The sequence below is a fragment of the Phytophthora sojae genome (genome assembly GCF_000149755.1).
Source record: "Phytophthora sojae unplaced genomic scaffold PHYSOscaffold_2, whole genome shotgun sequence".
NCBI lineage: Eukaryota > Oomycota > Peronosporomycetes > Peronosporales > Peronosporaceae > Phytophthora > Phytophthora sojae.
Genome location: NW_009258116.1, coordinates 7,740,972 through 7,758,496, shown reverse-complemented (window position 1 = coordinate 7,758,496; position 17,525 = coordinate 7,740,972). Strand labels below are relative to the sequence as shown.

At 52.6% G+C, this 17,525-nt stretch overlaps 5 protein-coding genes across 5 annotated transcripts; 2 read left to right on the top strand and 3 right to left on the bottom strand.

Moving 5' to 3' along the window:
* Positions 1 to 1,445: 1,445 nt before the first annotated feature.
* Positions 1,446 to 4,070, top strand: PHYSODRAFT_484386 (hypothetical protein; the record flags this gene model as incomplete). Its single annotated transcript, XM_009522202.1, has 7 exons — positions 1,446 to 1,631; positions 1,707 to 1,831; positions 1,902 to 3,007; positions 3,056 to 3,498; positions 3,560 to 3,645; positions 3,717 to 3,908; positions 4,001 to 4,070. 7 exons carry the CDS (start codon positions 1,446 to 1,448, stop codon positions 4,068 to 4,070), a joined length of 2,208 nt encoding a protein of 735 aa, XP_009520497.1.
* Positions 4,071 to 4,463: 393 nt separating this feature from the next.
* On the bottom strand, positions 4,464 to 5,396 carry PHYSODRAFT_481430 (hypothetical protein; the record flags this gene model as incomplete). The annotated part of the gene is made up of 4 exons (XM_009522201.1): positions 4,464 to 4,874; positions 4,944 to 4,994; positions 5,058 to 5,204; positions 5,271 to 5,396. Coding segments are annotated over 4 exons (735 nt in total), but the record flags the coding sequence as incomplete, so codon positions are not given.
* Positions 5,384 to 6,442, bottom strand: PHYSODRAFT_480892 (hypothetical protein; the record flags this gene model as incomplete). Its single annotated transcript, XM_009522200.1, has 1 exon — positions 5,384 to 6,442. A coding segment is annotated over one exon (1,059 nt), but the record flags the coding sequence as incomplete, so codon positions are not given.
* A 759-nt stretch (positions 6,443 to 7,201) lies between these two features.
* On the top strand, positions 7,202 to 13,639 carry PHYSODRAFT_326265 (hypothetical protein; the record flags this gene model as incomplete). Its single annotated transcript, XM_009522199.1, has 8 exons — positions 7,202 to 7,969; positions 8,055 to 9,077; positions 9,425 to 9,444; positions 9,519 to 10,036; positions 11,188 to 11,312; positions 11,348 to 13,061; positions 13,130 to 13,316; positions 13,384 to 13,639. The coding sequence occupies 8 exons, from the start codon at positions 7,202 to 7,204 to the stop codon at positions 13,637 to 13,639; spliced, it is 4,611 nt and encodes a 1,536-aa protein (XP_009520494.1).
* A 2,234-nt stretch (positions 13,640 to 15,873) lies between these two features.
* Positions 15,874 to 17,418, bottom strand: PHYSODRAFT_326264 (hypothetical protein; the record flags this gene model as incomplete). The annotated part of the gene is made up of 3 exons (XM_009522198.1): positions 15,874 to 16,129; positions 16,197 to 16,383; positions 16,452 to 17,418. The coding sequence occupies 3 exons, from the start codon at positions 17,416 to 17,418 to the stop codon at positions 15,874 to 15,876; spliced, it is 1,410 nt and encodes a 469-aa protein (XP_009520493.1).
* Positions 17,419 to 17,525: the final 107 nt, after the last annotated feature.

Here is a 17,525-nt window from a genome sequence, read left to right as displayed (position 1 = left end):
ACGCATTGGGAAGAAGGAACGCAAGTCGGCCCAGGAAAATGCAGTGGAGAACTCAAGCTTCGGAGGGCAGGCGCTGCTGAAGGAGCAGCGGGACCGCGTTCGCTATCCGCGGTATCAAATCGACGGAAGTCGAGTAGACCGTTTCAACTATTCGGCGGGGCATCGGGAGATATGAGCTCGGTGTTGACGGTGGATGCGTCGGTCGTTATCTTAGTTAGGATAAATGAACTCAATCTAACCTCAACCTTGAAATGAAAAAAAAATGATTGATGCTTCCTCACCGATTGAGACCGACTAGTAATTATTTAGATGACCTATTAAGTTTCATAAAATTTCAATATATGTGGGATACTTAAACAGGTGCGATACACGCACGGCTTCATGCGACACCGATTTAATCCTGTGCCGGCTGCGTAGCAGCATACCTTACGGTACACATGTCTTGCGTCTAGGCTCTCCGTGTGACGGTCTGCTCGTTTTTGGCCTTGGCCTCTGCTGTCTGGGCTCTCCGCGTGGCGGTTTGATCGTTTTGTTGCGTCTGCTCCTCGCCGACACAGTTGCTGTTGTTGGTTTCTCTCGTTGGCGTCCGCACTTGTTTGTTACGTCTGCTCCTCGTCGAGACAGTCGCTGTTGTTTGTTTGTCCCGGTCGGTTTAGTTGAGTTCCGCCAGCGCCTCGCCGACCAGGAAAATGACAGTAGTTCAGCATCTCGACCCCCTCCACGGTAGCGTAGGATTCGCAATTTCGACTATGTCACAATTTTTAAAACGAGTGATAAGTGATATGGTAGCACTTAGAGAGGAAGTACGGCGGCATCGGGAGTCGAGATGCTGTGTTGAGTACGCTGGAAAATCGAAACTGAGATTGAGTTTAGCACCTTCGTCCTATTCCTCCTAAGCAATTATAGTCCTTGGTGCCTGCAACTTCAACATCTAACTTCAAGCACATCGCTTCCTACATCTTTAACTTCATCCAGATGACTGCGTTGCACGCAGGTCACACGGCTTACTGCAGCTTGATCTCCACAAAGTTGGCAGATCGTTACCCGTTTTCGCGCTCTATGTGTTTGTAGTCGATAATATCGTGACAATCTGGTAGTATACCTTCCTAAAATTGATAAGTGCTCAATTCAATAGTATACGGTACACAAATTGGCGCTATCCGTTATTAGCATTTGCTATTCGCCCTGATAATTCCTAGTCTAAAATAGAGGTGGGGAATCTAATTAGGAGATCAGTCGAAATAAATAAGACTTTGGAGTCTAAATTAGCCAAGACCTCGACCAATTTACTATCCGATTAGACGTGATCGCAATATATCAATTCCTGTATACAAATTCCTGAAAAGCAAGCACGGGATGACTTGAAGCGTCGCCTTGTCACATGTGGCGCGTCCTTTCATGGCCACTCGATCTAAGTAGCAGCTTCCGGTGCAGAACTCAGGTTCATGACCGGCACGAAGGGCAGAGGCCGGGGCTCCGTGGCCGCGCGGTATGCGCGCGCCAACGCGCTGGTGGGGTCCGTGCTGAACAAGTTCCACAATGGGTCGGAGCGGGCGGTGGACCCGTTCGTGATCCGCACGCTGAAGGAGCACGAGCCGCGGCTGCTGGGCATCCGGTGCTTCGTGGAGCAGGTAGAGTACGCACAATAATAATAAGCTTATCCTTCCTGAGGCTGCGGGTTGAAGACTGAAGCGGGCGTTGCGCAGGGGCCAGCGGAGGACAGTCGACGCGCCAAGGACGAGTCGCACGTGGTCAACCACACGACGCACGCGTCGGGCATTTTCGGGCTCTTCACAGTCTGCGGGGGGTTGTTCGGACCGGGGGTAATCATGTCAGTGCGGGTTTTGTGGCGGGAGCTTGGAGGTGGAGGCTTATCTACTGTGAGTTTTGTGCTTTGACAGGCGTCAGTGGGATGCGTGCAGCGGAACGGAGGGCGACACGGACGAGCGGGAGGCCGCCATGGCGGAGTACGTGGCTACGGTGGACAAGATGCTGCCTGGGTGGGACGAGAGCCTGCCGGACCACCCCGTTGCCAGCACGGACCGCTTCTGGGAGGACGATGCGACGGCGACGAACTGTCCGCTGTGCTTCGTCGCCTTCTCCGTACGCGAACGTCGTCACCACTGTCGGTTGTGCTTCTCGATATTCTGCGCGGGCTGCTGCGGACAGATCCTGGAGGTCGCCTTGTGTCCAGGCGCGCCGCTGCGCGCGCAGCGCGTGTGCACGCCGTGCTATCAGGCGGAGTACCGTGCCCAGCAGCTTCGAGAAGCGAGGAAAATCAGCCGCGAGAACCAGGAACTCGAGCAGAGGATTCGCGCGGTGCTGTCTACAGCGAAGCAGACACTTGCGGCCAAGCAGCAGGAGGAACAGAAATTGCGCGCGCTGGCGATTGACGCGGGCTGCGACGTACAGGCTCTCGATGAGGCTATTCAGAAGCAGCACGGCGGGTCCCCCATAGGCTCCGCGTCAATGGAGCTGCCAACGCCGCCAGCAGCGCACCGATTCGCACCAACGCAAACCTCGGTGGAAGCCTCAAACCAGCTCGCTCTGGCTCATCGGCAACTAACGATGAGCTTCAAGATGGCGCAATGTCGTGCTCATCGGGTGCTCGACAAGATGGACGCAACAATCGCGGCGTTGCGAGATGCTGTGAACACTCAAAAGTCGACGAACAACAGGTCGCCATCGCCTGATCATGAAGACAACGGATGGAGCGCCATGATTCGCCACACGGACAGTTTCCTCACGCAAACCGATCGGGAGGCGCTGCAAGTTGTTTCGGATGAGCTCTACAGCCGTTTACGCTCTCGAAGTAGCAGCTCCGTTGACAACTCGGCTGCATCGGACCAAAGTATTGCCATGCTGTGGCAGACGGAGTGTCTGAAAGATAATCGGACGCGGACTTTTGTCACAGATTTGGCTGAAGCTGTGCGTGCCAGGCTAGATGCTTCGTCAGGGTCAGATACTGAAGACTCGGACGCGAATGAGGCACCCGTGGCCACGTCACGTCCGTTGTGGGAACAGCCTGTGCAGACTACAGCTAATGCTAGCCCAGCGTCCAATTCGGTACCGACTTCTTTGGAGCTTGAGAAGGTGTACGAGCTCATCTGTACACAGTGCGAAACGGGGCCAGCGTCGGAATGGGATGAACAGATTCGCCTCGATGTCACGAGAACATTCGGGATATCCGCGCGGCGGCAGCACCGCAAGAGCATAGACCCTACTTCACGTGCTATATGCCATTCGAACGGCGTCGCAATTCCACTCGAGAGACGGCAAGCAGCGCTGCAGAATGTGCTTCGGGCTTGTGCTAGCGTGGATACCGAAGTCGGGTACTGCCAGGGGATGGATCACGTCGCGGCGTTGATGCTGGCTGTGAGTGACTGGAACGAAGCGCGTGCATTCTGGTTGCTTGTTAGCCTCCTTGCATCCCCACGGTTCGAGCTTGAGAGACTGTATGGGCCAGGACTGCCGCATCTAACTCTCCGCTGCTTCCAGGTAAGAAGGTTAAGAACTACTTTCTCGGGCTAGAATTGTACTAACGTGTCGTGATGTTTAGCTGGACCGCCTTCTACGAATGCATCTACCTCTGCTATCCGAGCACTTTCAGGCTATCGACTTCCCAATCAGCATCGTTGCAACAGGGTAGGCTTGAGCATATACGATACAGGTGCCCGACTATTTTTGCGCTAACGCTGATGTTGCTGTATTTACAGGTGGTTTATGACTCTTTTCACCAACATGGAGGCGCTGTCCTACGACGTCGTTATACAAGTGTTCGAGGGATTTATTTTCAAGGGATGGAACCATATCCTCCGCACCGCTCTTGTGATCTTGGAGGAGCTGCAGAGACCCATTCTTGCCAGCTCTTTTGACGAGATCCCTCGCCTGTTTTACGACATCCAGGAGTATGCGGTGAGTCCTTGCAGGATTTCCATCTCATGCACGTGTATCACCATCGTTAATGTCTATTATCTTGCAATATACTTTGTCTTTGTAGCCTCGACTCATGGACGCGGGATACGTCCTCACGCAATCAGCAAAGTTCGAGGTGTCTGATCGAATGTTGAAGCGTTTGCACAACGAGTTCGAAGAGGAGACACCGACAGCAGAACCATCCACCAGCAAGATTGCACGACCTCCCAAACTTACCCCCAAGAACGACAGTCTCACAGGCCGACGCACTACAAACCAGCGCCCTCAGAAAAGAAGAGCATCGCTTCCGCCTTCCTATCTGCGGCCAGAAGCTCGACAAGAACGACAGTTTGTGTCACGAGATCGCATCTCGAAAGCCCCTTCCTCAACAAGGCGAGCCTCTCCATCGCAAATGCAGTCACCAGCCGTCGTGTGATGAGGTCACGAACCTCCTGACCTCCCTCCCCCTCAGTATTCTAGTGCCCTAATGAATAGTAAAAACAGATAACCTGTATCGCACAAGACGCGTTGTTTCTCTTTCTCTTTAGCTAGAGCTTCCGCAGGTTCAAAAATCCCTGTGCCTTCTCATCAAGGTCGTACGAGATGACAACAAGGGCTCGTGCTGGCAGTGCCAGGAACAAATCAATCGCCAGGCCCGCCACGTTGCCAGCACTGTGATGCAGACGCCGAATTGCTGGATGGATGGATGATGGAGAGCAAGTCGCCTCTTTCGTATCGGTCGACGAGCGCAATAGAGCGGCTGGTTCACCGTTCACGAGCACTTGGATAGCTGGGGAGTAGTTGGTGAAAAATGCTGCCTGGAGATGATAAAGCCCTGGCAGCAGCAACCTCACCTCGTCGGACCCAAACTGCCACAAGAAAATGTCCGCATTCGTGTTCACCACTTGAGAGCTCCATTGAATCGTTTGCTTTGCGCTGGGAGGGCCATCCTTCCAGATCTACAACAGAGGAAGCACCACTTAATCAGCCTGCATTCTTTTGTAGGGATAGATAGTAGCAATACTTACATAGCGAGCTTGGTAGATTTCGCTGCGTAGCTGCCGCGTAATGGCTTGCAACTGTCGGTTGATGCTCTCGACTTGAGGTTTCGTTGCAAACTCGCCAGCTGCTGCGCTTTCCACTTGCTTCATGGCGTTCTGCAAACCGTTCAGGGTCGACTGCGAGTCCAGGAGATCCTTAACGTCTGCAACAGACATCTTCTCGTTCACGATCCGCTGCAACGCGCTTAACTCATGCTGAATGGACTCGGCGAGTGACAACAAATTGTGCTGGCGAAGTATACAATGCTGTTAGACACCAACCACAACATTATACTGGCAGCCCTTCTGACTTACCATGTTGGGCTTGACCTGCACAAGCTCCAACGCATCGGCCTTGGCCTCGTTGAGCTGTCGCAACTGGCCAACGTCGTCCATTATGGTTTCTTGAGATCGCTGAATATTGTCGATTAAAGCACAGGCGGAACAGTAGCAGAAGCAAAGTTGTTTGTCTGTTCCGCGAATGGTAAAAGCACAACATATTTCGCGTTTTTAACACTTGCCGATAGTTGTAAATCGAAAGAAGCATTTAGTTGAGTCGAGGACTTACCAATACCAGCACGCTGGTAAAACCACTGCGCGTAGCAATCATTGTAGCGAACCTTCTTAACCGGCTTAGAGATAATAGCTTGAGGGTTCTCAAGATGAACGAAAGGGACATACAAACGAACAGTAGTAAAAGACATGTATGTACCATCGATGGTAGGTTCAAGAGCATTTACAACCGCTCCCCAAGCAACACTAAAGCCAGCAGATGCGGCAAGCACACCATTCATCGGATTACCGGTAGCAGAAGCAGCAATCATGACCGGACAACTATTACCAGACGATAGAGTAGTAGAGGTTAGCGACATACCCTTTGAAGCATCTACCGCGACTACAGACGTTCCCTGATTCACACGGAAACGCAGGCGAATTTGAGGGTTAGCCATTAAGTCAAGCTCACGGAAGATAGGATGCAGATCGGTGAGCTTAATCTTAAGCATGTAGTTCCACGTTCCCATGATTGCGTTAGCAGCAGTACCACCAGCTACGAAAGCTCCACGCGAGGTCTGGTTAGAAATGGTAGTCGATGCAGCAGCACCACCTACCGACGGCCACGAGCTGGAGAAGTCAGCGCCAGCCGCAGCAGGATTTGATAGAAGGCGCTTAACGAAACCATCATTAGGAATAGTTGCACCACCAGGAGGAGCCGAGACAGCAAAGGAAGACGAGAATGCCATGGTGTTTGAATATCCATCACCACTGGTAGATGCGGATCCAGAACTGTATGATACCGACTGAGCAGCGTCAGGGTACAAGAACGATTCAGCTCCGTGCTTTTCAACGTACTGAGGGCTGTAGCCAGTATGAGCACGAACGTTGTTCCAAAAGAGCTTGTAGTCAGCCATAGAGACGATAGTCTTTCCGTTTAGTTCCAGACTCAGACTATCAACAACGTTCCAACTTCCGCATTTTAGAGTAGCACAGCGCGAACCCAGGTAGATATACCTTTAAATAGCTTCGGTACGCCTTTTTCGTGTTGACGGCAGTGCAGGCACTTCGAACTTGGTCTCCATCGAGGCGACCACAGGACGGAGTCTGTAATACAGGTCCAGCAGTAGCAGGGAGGCACAGGTTGCTTGTCATCGTCAGCTGCTTGTTGTGGGTTGAGGGAGTCAAATTGTGAGGGCCAGTGAAGGAGGAGGCCAACGACAGACGCATTTTAAACCAATCAGAGAGGGTAAATTGGTGTAACGAGCACGCGATACGCATTCGTGTTCAAATCTCTTGACGGAGGCTACAACCATTGCTGGCTGGAAATTGGAGAGATCAAAATTTGTTGATTGAAAACGTAAGATGTCCAGGTTACGGGGGCTTTAATTTGTCTATACTGGCGATACTATAATTGGAGATTGTAGTTTGAACGAGCGGTCCCGAAACGCCCTAAGATCCAAAAGACGTGGCTCTCGCTATAAAGTGGGCGTCGTCAAATCAACGTCTATTAGATCTGACCGGTTCAGAGGTTCTAAAACTACCCTCATATCGAAAAGACGTGGCTCTCGCTCTCAAGTGGTCGAGAGGGGTCGTCGTTGAAATCGCTGCTGTCCCGAAAGAAGGTTTCAGGAATGTTCTCGGTGGTAAATTACGGTAAGGAAAAAAACTGCCGGCGTAATGTTCCATGACCCACTACTCTTGCGGGTGGACTGCACCGCATCGATACAGCCAACACCAACGTAGTTGGATCCATGTTCGTTGTTCCGGAAATTACAGGTGGGGCGTCGGTTCCTCACCAGTCAAGCGATCGAAGACTCGAACTGGCCGTCCCGAGTCGGGATACTCCGAGTACGCACCTCGCGTACAACCGCACGACGACAGCGGCACTTTGGAACATCAGGCAACACCCCAACGTGCTCAACCTGGAGACGTTCGACACTATGACCGATAACTCCGACGTGTCAAAGTCAGCACCAGTTGCTACACTAGTCGTTGCTGACTGTCAACAAGCGCTACAGACTTCAGTGGGGCGAGTTGTTGCCGGGGATTCGTTCTTTGGGGTTTCATTCGCCACAACAGCCGCGTATTTTCACGTGTTGAGCATTGCCAAGCACCTCTCACCAGTCATTTCTTCTCCTGGGAGCTGTCGAGTGAAGCTCGAGCTGGAACACGCGACCTTCGCTCAACTATATCCAGACTGCAGAATCAAATTCTATTCTACCGACATCGCCAGCCTCATTCGGACGGAATCGGTGGTCGATGCTACAGCGCAAGCTCGAAGACTTGAGGCGAGCACGTTTGGGTTCGTGAAGGATTCTTCCTGCAAATACGACTGCGGGGACAAAGGTGACGACGTAGGGGAGATCGACGTCGACAAGTGCTGGGCTAAGGTCGACAGTAAGTGGACGGAGCAGCAGTGCAAGTTGCAGTTCTACGCAAAGAACAGCGACTGCACGACTGAATGCGGCTACGAAGGCGATACTAAGACGCTGCCAGCAAAATTAATGCTACGACTGCTCGTCGAGTGATGATGATTCATGCCGGGTCTTGAGCTATACCGCGGTTGAGGACACGACGACTGGTACGTTATCATGGAACTTGGAGAACGACACTGTGACTGTGAGCAACTCCAGCTACCAGATCTTTGAGACTGGCAACTGCTCCGACACGTCCGACCCAGCCCCGAACTGTTGCCGCATCACGTGCGAGAACTGCTTCCTGAACGTCTCCATCGCGTCCATGTTCGCAGATGTAGAGGTTGTCGGGGTGTCATTTGAAGAAGCGATCGAGATGGAATTAGCGAGGAACGCCAACCTCCAAGTGGCCCTGTATGCGCCGAATGGATGCACTCTGGATGAGACGACGCAGCTTAAGAACGCGAGCTTCACTATCCCCCTGGGCGAGACGGGAATCAGCGTCGAGATTACAATGGGGCTGGATCTGCGCAGGAAAATGTCGCTTCAACCCCATGGCTCCATAGTAAACATCGGTGCGACTGCAGAGCTCCAAAGCTTAACAGCGGGTTCGCTTCGCTCCGAGAAATTCCACGACGTGCAGATCACGACCAACACGTCGAGCAAGTTGGCTCAGAGCAGCATCGATCTGGAGATGGACCTCGAGTTAACTCCGTCCTTCCAGGCGTCTCTGTCACTGCTAAATGGTCTTGCTAAAGTGGGCGTCAAGACTGAATTCTTGGTGTTTGTAGAGCTGAACAGCACCTTCCAATACCCAGACCCGTTTTCAGGTCTGTTTTTGCAATATCTCGATGAGTCGTCGCTGTGGCACGGAGGGGATTGTCGGCTTCCTCACTTCATGGAGTACAATGGCAACGCCGGTTATGGGGAAGTCAACGTCTCGATCCCTCTCTCGCTCGCAGTATCTCGCGCTGTTAACACGACGACGGAGCTAGACGTCTTGTCGTCTTCGGACCGGTTCAGCTTCAGCTTGTTCAGCGGGTGTGTGGCCACCGCCTACGATGCGGAGGTGCGTCTCTCCACAGCGATCGATACGGTGTCGGCTTTGTCTGGTGAGAAGATGGACGCGTTGCGGGCGATTCTCGTGTGGACACTTGGCATGACCGACATCGACCCAGAATTCGTCAACGTTACTGAGGTCTCCGCGCGACGGGTGAAATTTTCCTCACGCTGTCGGTGCCTCCATCTCTCGGTGAACTTAACCCAAACGCCTCGGACTTTGTTGTCGAAGTTTACCAGCGAGCGAAGAATGAGACGTTTAGGGGTAAGGTGAGCGACTACGTGGGGCTAGACATCGGGGCGCAGTGCAGCGCCAGTTGGTGGGGAGCTCAGTGTGATCGGCCCTGTAGCGCTCAGAACTGCGCGAGCGGTAGCACAAGTTGCAACGCCGTTGATGGGACGCTTGTATCTTGTAGCTTGTGCAAATACGGGTACTGGGGGCCAACCTGTGAGAACTCGTGCCAAGTGCTTGCTGACTGCACGAATGCACGCTGTGATCAGACCACGGGGGATCAAGTCGAGTGCGTGTCGTGCGATGGTGATCAAGATGGCTCGTTGTGTGGAGGAGGAGACACGACGTCAGGGTCGGACCCAGTTCAGCATTTCCGCTCAAGGTGGAGTACGCCTGGCCCGAGGCGGCACCCGACTTCACCGAATGGTGGACTGCCGCGCTGGAGACGTCGAAGTACCTGTCGGACCGAATGGCCATGGCGAGTCAAGACGCTGCGTGGATCGCGGAGCTTGGTCCGGTACGGCTGGAGCTGTGCCTGGCACAGGATGTCTCCGGCATCGTGATTCCGCCGAGCATCCTGTCGCCGCGCGAGTGCGTTGCGCTCATCCAGTCTCTCCTCTTCGCTGCCGGTTTCAGGTTTCACAACCTGATCCCGATGTGGTTCCAGTCGCAGTCGTCCAGAGTCACGCCGAGTCTGGTGCGCTCTGTGGTCGAGGACGTCCAGCACTTCCTCGCGTTCGAGCTGATCGAGCCTCCCAGCGTGCCCAGCACGTCTCCAATGTCGACGATGCAGGCGCATGAAGTGGCGGCTGCCATCGAGAGCGCCCGCGCCGAGGCAGCACGCCTGGAGCACGAGCGCGCGTCATTGCGAAGCCTCCATAGTAGCGCTGGTGTCACAGTTGACCAGATTCGCCACAAAATCTCCATTGCTTCTGTGTGATGTGGGGTCCATCGGCCGATACACAGCTGAGCTTTAGCCAAAAAAGCACACGAAGTTCTGCTATTTGCGGTGGTTGGGTCGTGTATCCCATCCACTTGTTGATCCACGTCATCCACGCGGCCTCCGCTTTTCTGCAGCCCCACAAAATGTGGTTAATTGTTTCAGTGAGGCATTGACAGTCCGGGTCCGGGCAAGCGCGGTCGTCAGGCCGCCCGCTGTGGCCCCTACAGTAGCGTGATGAATACTTCTCCGGTCCGCTAAAGAATTAACAGTTCTCTAATCAGACTATATATTGCGTTCTACTGCTTCAACAGAGCTGTAGCTGCCCTTAAATTTAAGCTCTGGATCTGGTGTATCACGTAGTATTTTTGATAAATCCATTTTCCCGCCCTTTCAGGTAGTTATCGGGTCGTTTAAACAATCAGTTTCCACAGGTGTGAGGTTTAAATTCACTGCGCCATCAAAAATGATCCGATTAGAACTTGGAAATACACATGAGAAAGCGGAAAGAGATTTTATTCCTGTGATATAATGTCGTAAACAGTTGAATATTCCAAGGCAAGAAAAACAGCCAATAGTGTTTGAGGTTTTTTGCATACAAATCACTGATGTTAGAGTTTTGTCCAATGAAGTGTGGTACATAGAGGTACTTTGACCAATCATACATCGAGATGCTTTGAGGTTTTTTATGAAAAAAACAGAACTGTTAATTCTTTTCCGGACCGGAGAAGTAAGCATTGCTCACAACCGATTTGAGGGTCCTGGCTCACAGACATGATCTGCTCTCCATTCCTTAGCGGGCAAGCAAGCAATGGCTTCGTCCGGTTGTGGGCGTCAGTGGCGCGATGGGGCCCCCATTGGGGCAGGTCAGCATGCCAGAGTCTAACAGTGAAAACGCCACGAAGATCAGAGGACACGCTGTCCAATCTCGAATGTCATCGTTTCTCGTTAAATACTCGTACCGTGCGGTGACTATCCATTGGATACATTCGTGAATTTCACGAGACTGCAGTAGCGCGATGGAGTCCAGCAACTTCCTTCGTCGCAGCAGAGATAGCCATCACTCTGCACGATATCGCTTTCTTGACCAAGTCGACCACGATGACGCCGAAGGATGCGCCGACGCCGCATCGGAGACCAAGACCAGTCGTCGCCCAAGCAGCGGCTTTCTCAGCCCTGCTGACCTGCTGAGCGCTCCGTGGTTCGGGTGGTTGTTCGTCTACGCCTTCACGCTCTTCTGCTTCTCCGCCAGTCGTTGGCTGGCGCTGAGAGAGCTCATCATGATGACAGCAGCGCCAAGGACTACGTCTTAAGCGTGAAGCTCGCTTCGATGGGCCTTGGTTTCGTGGAGGACTTGGTCTGCACCACCTACTTCGTGTGCGCACTGTGGCTGTTTGACTCCCTGAAGCGCACGGTCGGCGACCGGTTCGGCGCTGAAGGCGGCAAGCGGAGGTGCGTCCTGAAGCCTCAGACGGTCGGCTCGCTCGCGACGTTTGTGGTGTCGTGGCTGCTGTTCTTCGCCTTGATGACGCCCTTCGTCGCGGACTTGCTGCTCGTGGTGAACCGCGACATGCGCTTCACGTTCGACCTCGTGACGATGGCGATCAACGAGAAGGAGTTCGCGAGCGCGGCCCCGATATTGACCGAGGAGATCCACCGAGGCTACGTGGGGGCGGGCGTGCTGGTGGCTGTCACGACGCTGTTTGCGTGTGTGCGTGTGAAGGCTGCGTGGGCTGATCTGTCGGTTTGGAACCCGACGCACGTAGTGGCGGCTGCGGGTGGTCTTAAGTACATGGAAGTCGCTCTAGAAGAGGACGCAGATAGGCTGGAGTCGCCCAACACCAAAGATCAGGGCGTTCGCAAGCTTTCCTGTGTGCACTATAACGCTATCTACCACCACGGTTTGCGGGTAGCTATCATCCTCGTGGGTACCGTAGTAATGCCCGCCGTTGCAGTCGCGCTACGCTGCGCATGTTCCCCGCTGGTAGCGTACACCGGTATGAATGCGACACTTAACGAGTTGTTCGGCCACGCCTTTCAACCCGCACCGACAGACACAACATTTACAACAGTGAAGGGCGACAAACCGTGGGCCGAAACGTATATCCACCCAACTGAGAAGTACGAGCTGTTTGGAGACGATTCTCTTTACCGACACACCACCGGCTTCCAGGGGGATCTCGCTTTCGACGTCAACATCTCCAACGAGAACCCTCCCAACGTCCTGGTCATCGCAGTCGAGTCCTTCCGCTACCAAGACTCTCGTTACCTGGTCGGAGAGGAAGACCCGTCCAACCTGTTCAAGGGAACGAACATGACCATCACGCCGAACTTCGACAGGTGGGCCAAGCGCAGAGTGGCTCTCCGCAATATGTGGTCGAGCACCCCAACGAGCAGGTCTTTGGAGAGTCTGCTATTCGCGCAGATTCCGTACGACAGCACTGTGAAGACAGGCATCACCGGCGGAAGGAAGGAGACAAAGCTGTCTGGTTTACCCCAACTCTTCAAGGCCAAGGGGTACGAAACATTTTTCACGACGGGGTGCCCGACGCGCTTTGAGAACTGGGATGTGTTTCTTCCTACCCACGGCTTTGAGACCGTCTTGGAATCCAAGGAAATGAAGCTTCTGGCTGAGAGTAAACTCGGTATTCCGCGTGGAGACTGGTCTGGCAAAGCACGTCGTGGGTTCAAGTGGGGGGTCCACGACGATATCAACTTGCAGCTTTTGGGTGAAATGTTCATTGACAAGACGAGGGAGCAGCGAGAGCGAGTTGCACGGGGTCTACCCAAAAGGCCATTGTTTACCACGCACTACACCATTTCCAGCCATGCGCCTTTCAAAGCACGCCCGGCATGGTATGCTAAGGCCGACAAGCCAGACTTCTCCGCGTTCTACAAGGGGCAAAAACACTCGACTATGATCAAGAACTACCTCGAAATGCGCTACTTCACGGACATGCAGCTGGGTAAATTCATGGACCGGACCGCATGGAGAAGGAGGGCGTCCTCAACGACACCATCGTCGTCATCGTAGGCGACCACGGCCAAGCGCCTGAAGCTGACGTTACGAACACGCACGAGGAGTCTGTGACCCGTGTGGCAGGCGCTATCATCGCCGAGGGTCGGTTGGGTGAAGCTGCTGGACTTGTGATCGAGGACGCCGTGGATCACTACGACATTCTCAACACGCTGGCAGATATCACAGGACTGCCTGAGGGAGGGTTCGTAGACTGGCGTCGGGCGCTCACTCAAGCGCAAGGTTCCGTTTGGCGCGCGCGTGGTGTACAGCAACGACCCGAGCCGCAAGATGGCGATCGTGCGTGGCCACCAGCGCCTTCGCTATGATCAAGTAACGGCTTCGATGAGCTTGCATGATACCGAGCGCGACCATTCCATGAATGTCGATATGTTTCCGAGCCTTCCAGTCGAAGAGCAGGCCGAATGGGAGAACTGGCGCGAGTACGGTCGCCGCGTCACCGCGTACTTTAAGCAGCGCTTGGATGGCAACTGCCTGCTGGCTCTTGATTGTACTTCAGGTAGCTAACTAGATTGTGTGCTTGTAGACTATCAGTAATATCAAAAGCATTTGTACTACATACTGTAGTAGCAGTCTTCGTCGATAATTGGTATAAGGACCATATTCCATATTCACCTGGCCAGTACGACCAGCATGATTAACAACTAAGCCCATTCTCCTCCGAAAACGACTCACCCCGCACAAGAATGAGCTTTTACGTTGCAAATTTTAAATTATTGACTGCTGCTGATTCCTAATTTAAAATTAAATACTGCTACGTGGTTTATTTTTCTAAGACACGGGATTAAATTACATGTTCTGGTTTACAGATTCAATATTATTATATATAGGCTATATTAATAATTTATAGCACAACAATTCGGCGCTGGTAAGTGTACAATACTGTACGCTTGCATCACCATCATTTTTAATTTTAAGGTCCCATCGAAGAGCTGTATCGACGGAATTTTCAATTCCTGAATTAAAATTCAGGACTTCCAATTGCAGAGCAGGCCGAGAACACAAGACACAAGGCGCACACTCACCCGGTTACATATGGGTTGCTGCTACAGAAAGTGATCGTAAATGCTGCACACCCTGAGGGCGGACTCAAATTTCCAAAGAGAGCCCGCCGAAAGGAAGGAAATACGCGTCTAACTCAAACCAGAAGATGTTGCAACGATTCAGGTATCGTTGAATACATGTAGCTCAGAGTGAGGTGATGAATATACCAAGGCCAAAAGCGTTGGCAATGTCTGCGGTGAAGAAATCGAAATGCTGGATTCCCAGCATTTCGGGATAGATTTCACCCCTGTATACTTATCTAACTGGTGAAAACTATATCAGCATTTCAGGAGACCAGAACTTAATTAAATTACACTTTAAAGCTATAATTTAGTATATGAGAGCTATTCATAGGCTGGGATAGCTAAAAAACTTAGTGTGAGCATCTTCACCGCGGCCGCGCCGTCACTATCTCTATCGCCATAGCAGCAATTCAACGAGAAACAAAGTCGCGCGCGTTGCACGAAGAAGCTCTGAAATCTACGACTTACCTGTTACCTACAATATCTGTGGCATGTAAATTTGCTTTCCATTACAACGCATCTCCTGCGCCTGCTTCGCAGCCGCAGCTGACTGACTTAGTGCCTATCAGGATTATTTATTTATGAGCTTTTCGCCCGTCGACCATTATCATCTTCTGCAGACGCAAAATTTTCTATCTTTATATTTTTTAGTAGCCACCTCAGCAACGTAGTACTAGATGCAGGGGGTTAAAGAGGTGACAGATGCGTGCGTTCGGCTGGAGGTGCAACACTGAAAACGCGCGTTGTACTTCCTTACCTGCCAAGTAATATTAATACATGTAGTTGAATGTGCATCACTAACGGCCTCGCGGCGACAACCTGACACCGCTGATCACCGATGTGTGGACTGGTACGCGGTAAGCCGTCGCTTTCGAGGTGTCTTCCATCCATCTCGAGCTTGTGTCGGATTTGAGATGGAGAGCATAGGCGCCAATCAGTTAACTTCAGTTACCGGGGCCAGTTTTCCGGCTCCAGTATTACCGGCTTCAGTTACCGAGGTGCCGCCTAATTAATCTGTGTTGGGCTGTCCCACCGGGGTTACTGCTATCCCAGAAAAAATATTTCACATAACAAGTGTTTAACTCAGAAACACAAACCTTAAGGCCCATTCCTAACCGGTTAGTTTGACAAATAACTAGGGCTCCGCGAAGGCTGGGATAGGAGGTTTTTGGTATAAACCCCGGTCATCTCCTGCCCGAAAATTGTACTTAAGACTGTAGATGCTAGATATCAACTGGCAACGCTTTACAACAAATGCGAACCTTGGCTGAGATCTGTTTGCAGCTTGCAGTGGAAGTTTTATACTTGAAAATGCAAATGCTTATTTCCAGTGCTACAACAGTCCGCCTCAATCGTTCTCTTTACTTCAATTCGTTCACTGCTCGAATATACGTATTGAATCATACCAGTGTCGTCGGTTGCACACCGGTTGGACCTGTCCACGCATATAAACCTTTTGGAGGCTACAGTGTGGCACCGGATTCATACCGGTGTAATAAATATTCTACCGGTTCGATTTGCCCACGCATATAAACCCAGTGCATCACTGGGGCCATACCGGTTTCAAGAAAATATACCAGTTAGATGTCAAGAGGACCACGGATATAATCCTATTTGATCTGCGATAGCAGCACTAACGTTGCTTCCTATCCCAGTATAATTCTAATTACCATCCTAACTTCGTGTGGTACAATTGACAGCCAACAGGCAGTTGCCGTCCAAGCGCTGCTTAAAGTACGCGGTGACGCGGCGACCGTACTCGCGCCAGTTCTCCCATTCGGCCTGCTCTTCGGCTGGAAGGCTCGGAAACATATCGACATTCATGGAATGGTCGCGCTCGGTATCATGCAAGCTCATCGAAGCCGTTACTTGATCATAGCGAAGGCGCTGGTGGCCACGCACGATCGCCATCTTGCGGCTCGGGTCGTTGCTGTACACCACGCGCGCGCCAAACGGAACCTTGCGCTTGAGTGAGCGCCCGACGCCAGTCTACGAACCCTCCCTCAGGCAGTCCTGTGATATCTGCCAGCGTGTTGAGAATGTCGTAGTGATCCACGGCGTCCTCGATCACAAGTCCAGCAGCTTCACCCAACCGACCCTCGGCGATGATAGCGCCTGCCACACGGGTCACAGACTCCTCGTGCGTGTTCGTAACGTCAGCTTCAGGCGCTTGGCCGTGGTCGCCTACGATGACGACGATGGTGTCGTTGAGGACGCCCTCCTTCTCCATGCGGTCCGGTCCATGAATTTACCCAGCTGCATGTCCGTGAAGTAGCGCATTTCGAGGTAGTTCTTGATCATAGTCGAGTGTTTTTGCCCCTTGTAGAACGCGGAGAAGTCTGGCTTGTCGGCCTTAGCATACCATGCCGGGCGTGCTTTGAAAGGCGCATGGCTGGAAATGGTGTAGTGCGTGGTAAACAATGGCCTTTTGGGTAGACCCCGTGCAACTCGCTCTCGCTGCTCCCTCGTCTTGTCAATGAACATTTCACCCAAAAGCTGCAAGTTGATATCGTCGTGGACCCCCCACTTGAACCCACGACGTGCTTTGCCAGACCAGTCTCCACGCGGAATACCGAGTTTACTCTCAGCCAGAAGCTTCATTTCCTTGGATTCCAAGACGGTCTCAAAGCCGTGGGTAGGAAGAAACACATCCCAGTTCTCAAAGCGCGTCGGGCACCCCGTCGTGAAAAATGTTTCGTACCCCTTGGCCTTGAAGAGTTGGGGTAAACCAGACAGCTTTGTCTCCTTCCTTCCGCCGGTGATGCCTGTCTTCACAGTGCTGTCGTACGGAATCTGCGCGAATAGCAGACTCTCCAAAGACCTGCTCGTTGGGGTGCTCGACCACATATTGCGGAGAGCCACTCCGCGCTTGGCCCACCTGTCGAAGTTCGGCGTGATGGTCATGTTCGTTCCCTTGAACAGGTTGGACGGGTCTTCCTCTCCGACCAGGTAACGAGAGTCTTGGTAGCGGAAGGACTCGACTGCGATGACCAGGACGTTGGGAGGGTTCTCGTTGGAGATATTGACGTCGAAAGCGAGATCCCCCTGGAAGCCGGTGGTGCGTCGGTAAAGAGAATCGTCTCCAAACAGCTCGTACTTCTCAGTTGGGTGGATATACGTTTCGGCCCACGGTTTGTCGCCCTTCACTGTTGAAAATGTTGTGTCTGTCGGTGCGGGTTGAAAGGCGTGGCCGAACAATTCGTTAAGTGTCGCATTCATACCGGTGTACGCTACCAGCGGGGAACATGCGCAGCGTAGCGCGACTGCAACGGCGGGCATTACTACGGTACCCACGAGGATGATAGCTACCCGCAAACCGTGGTGGT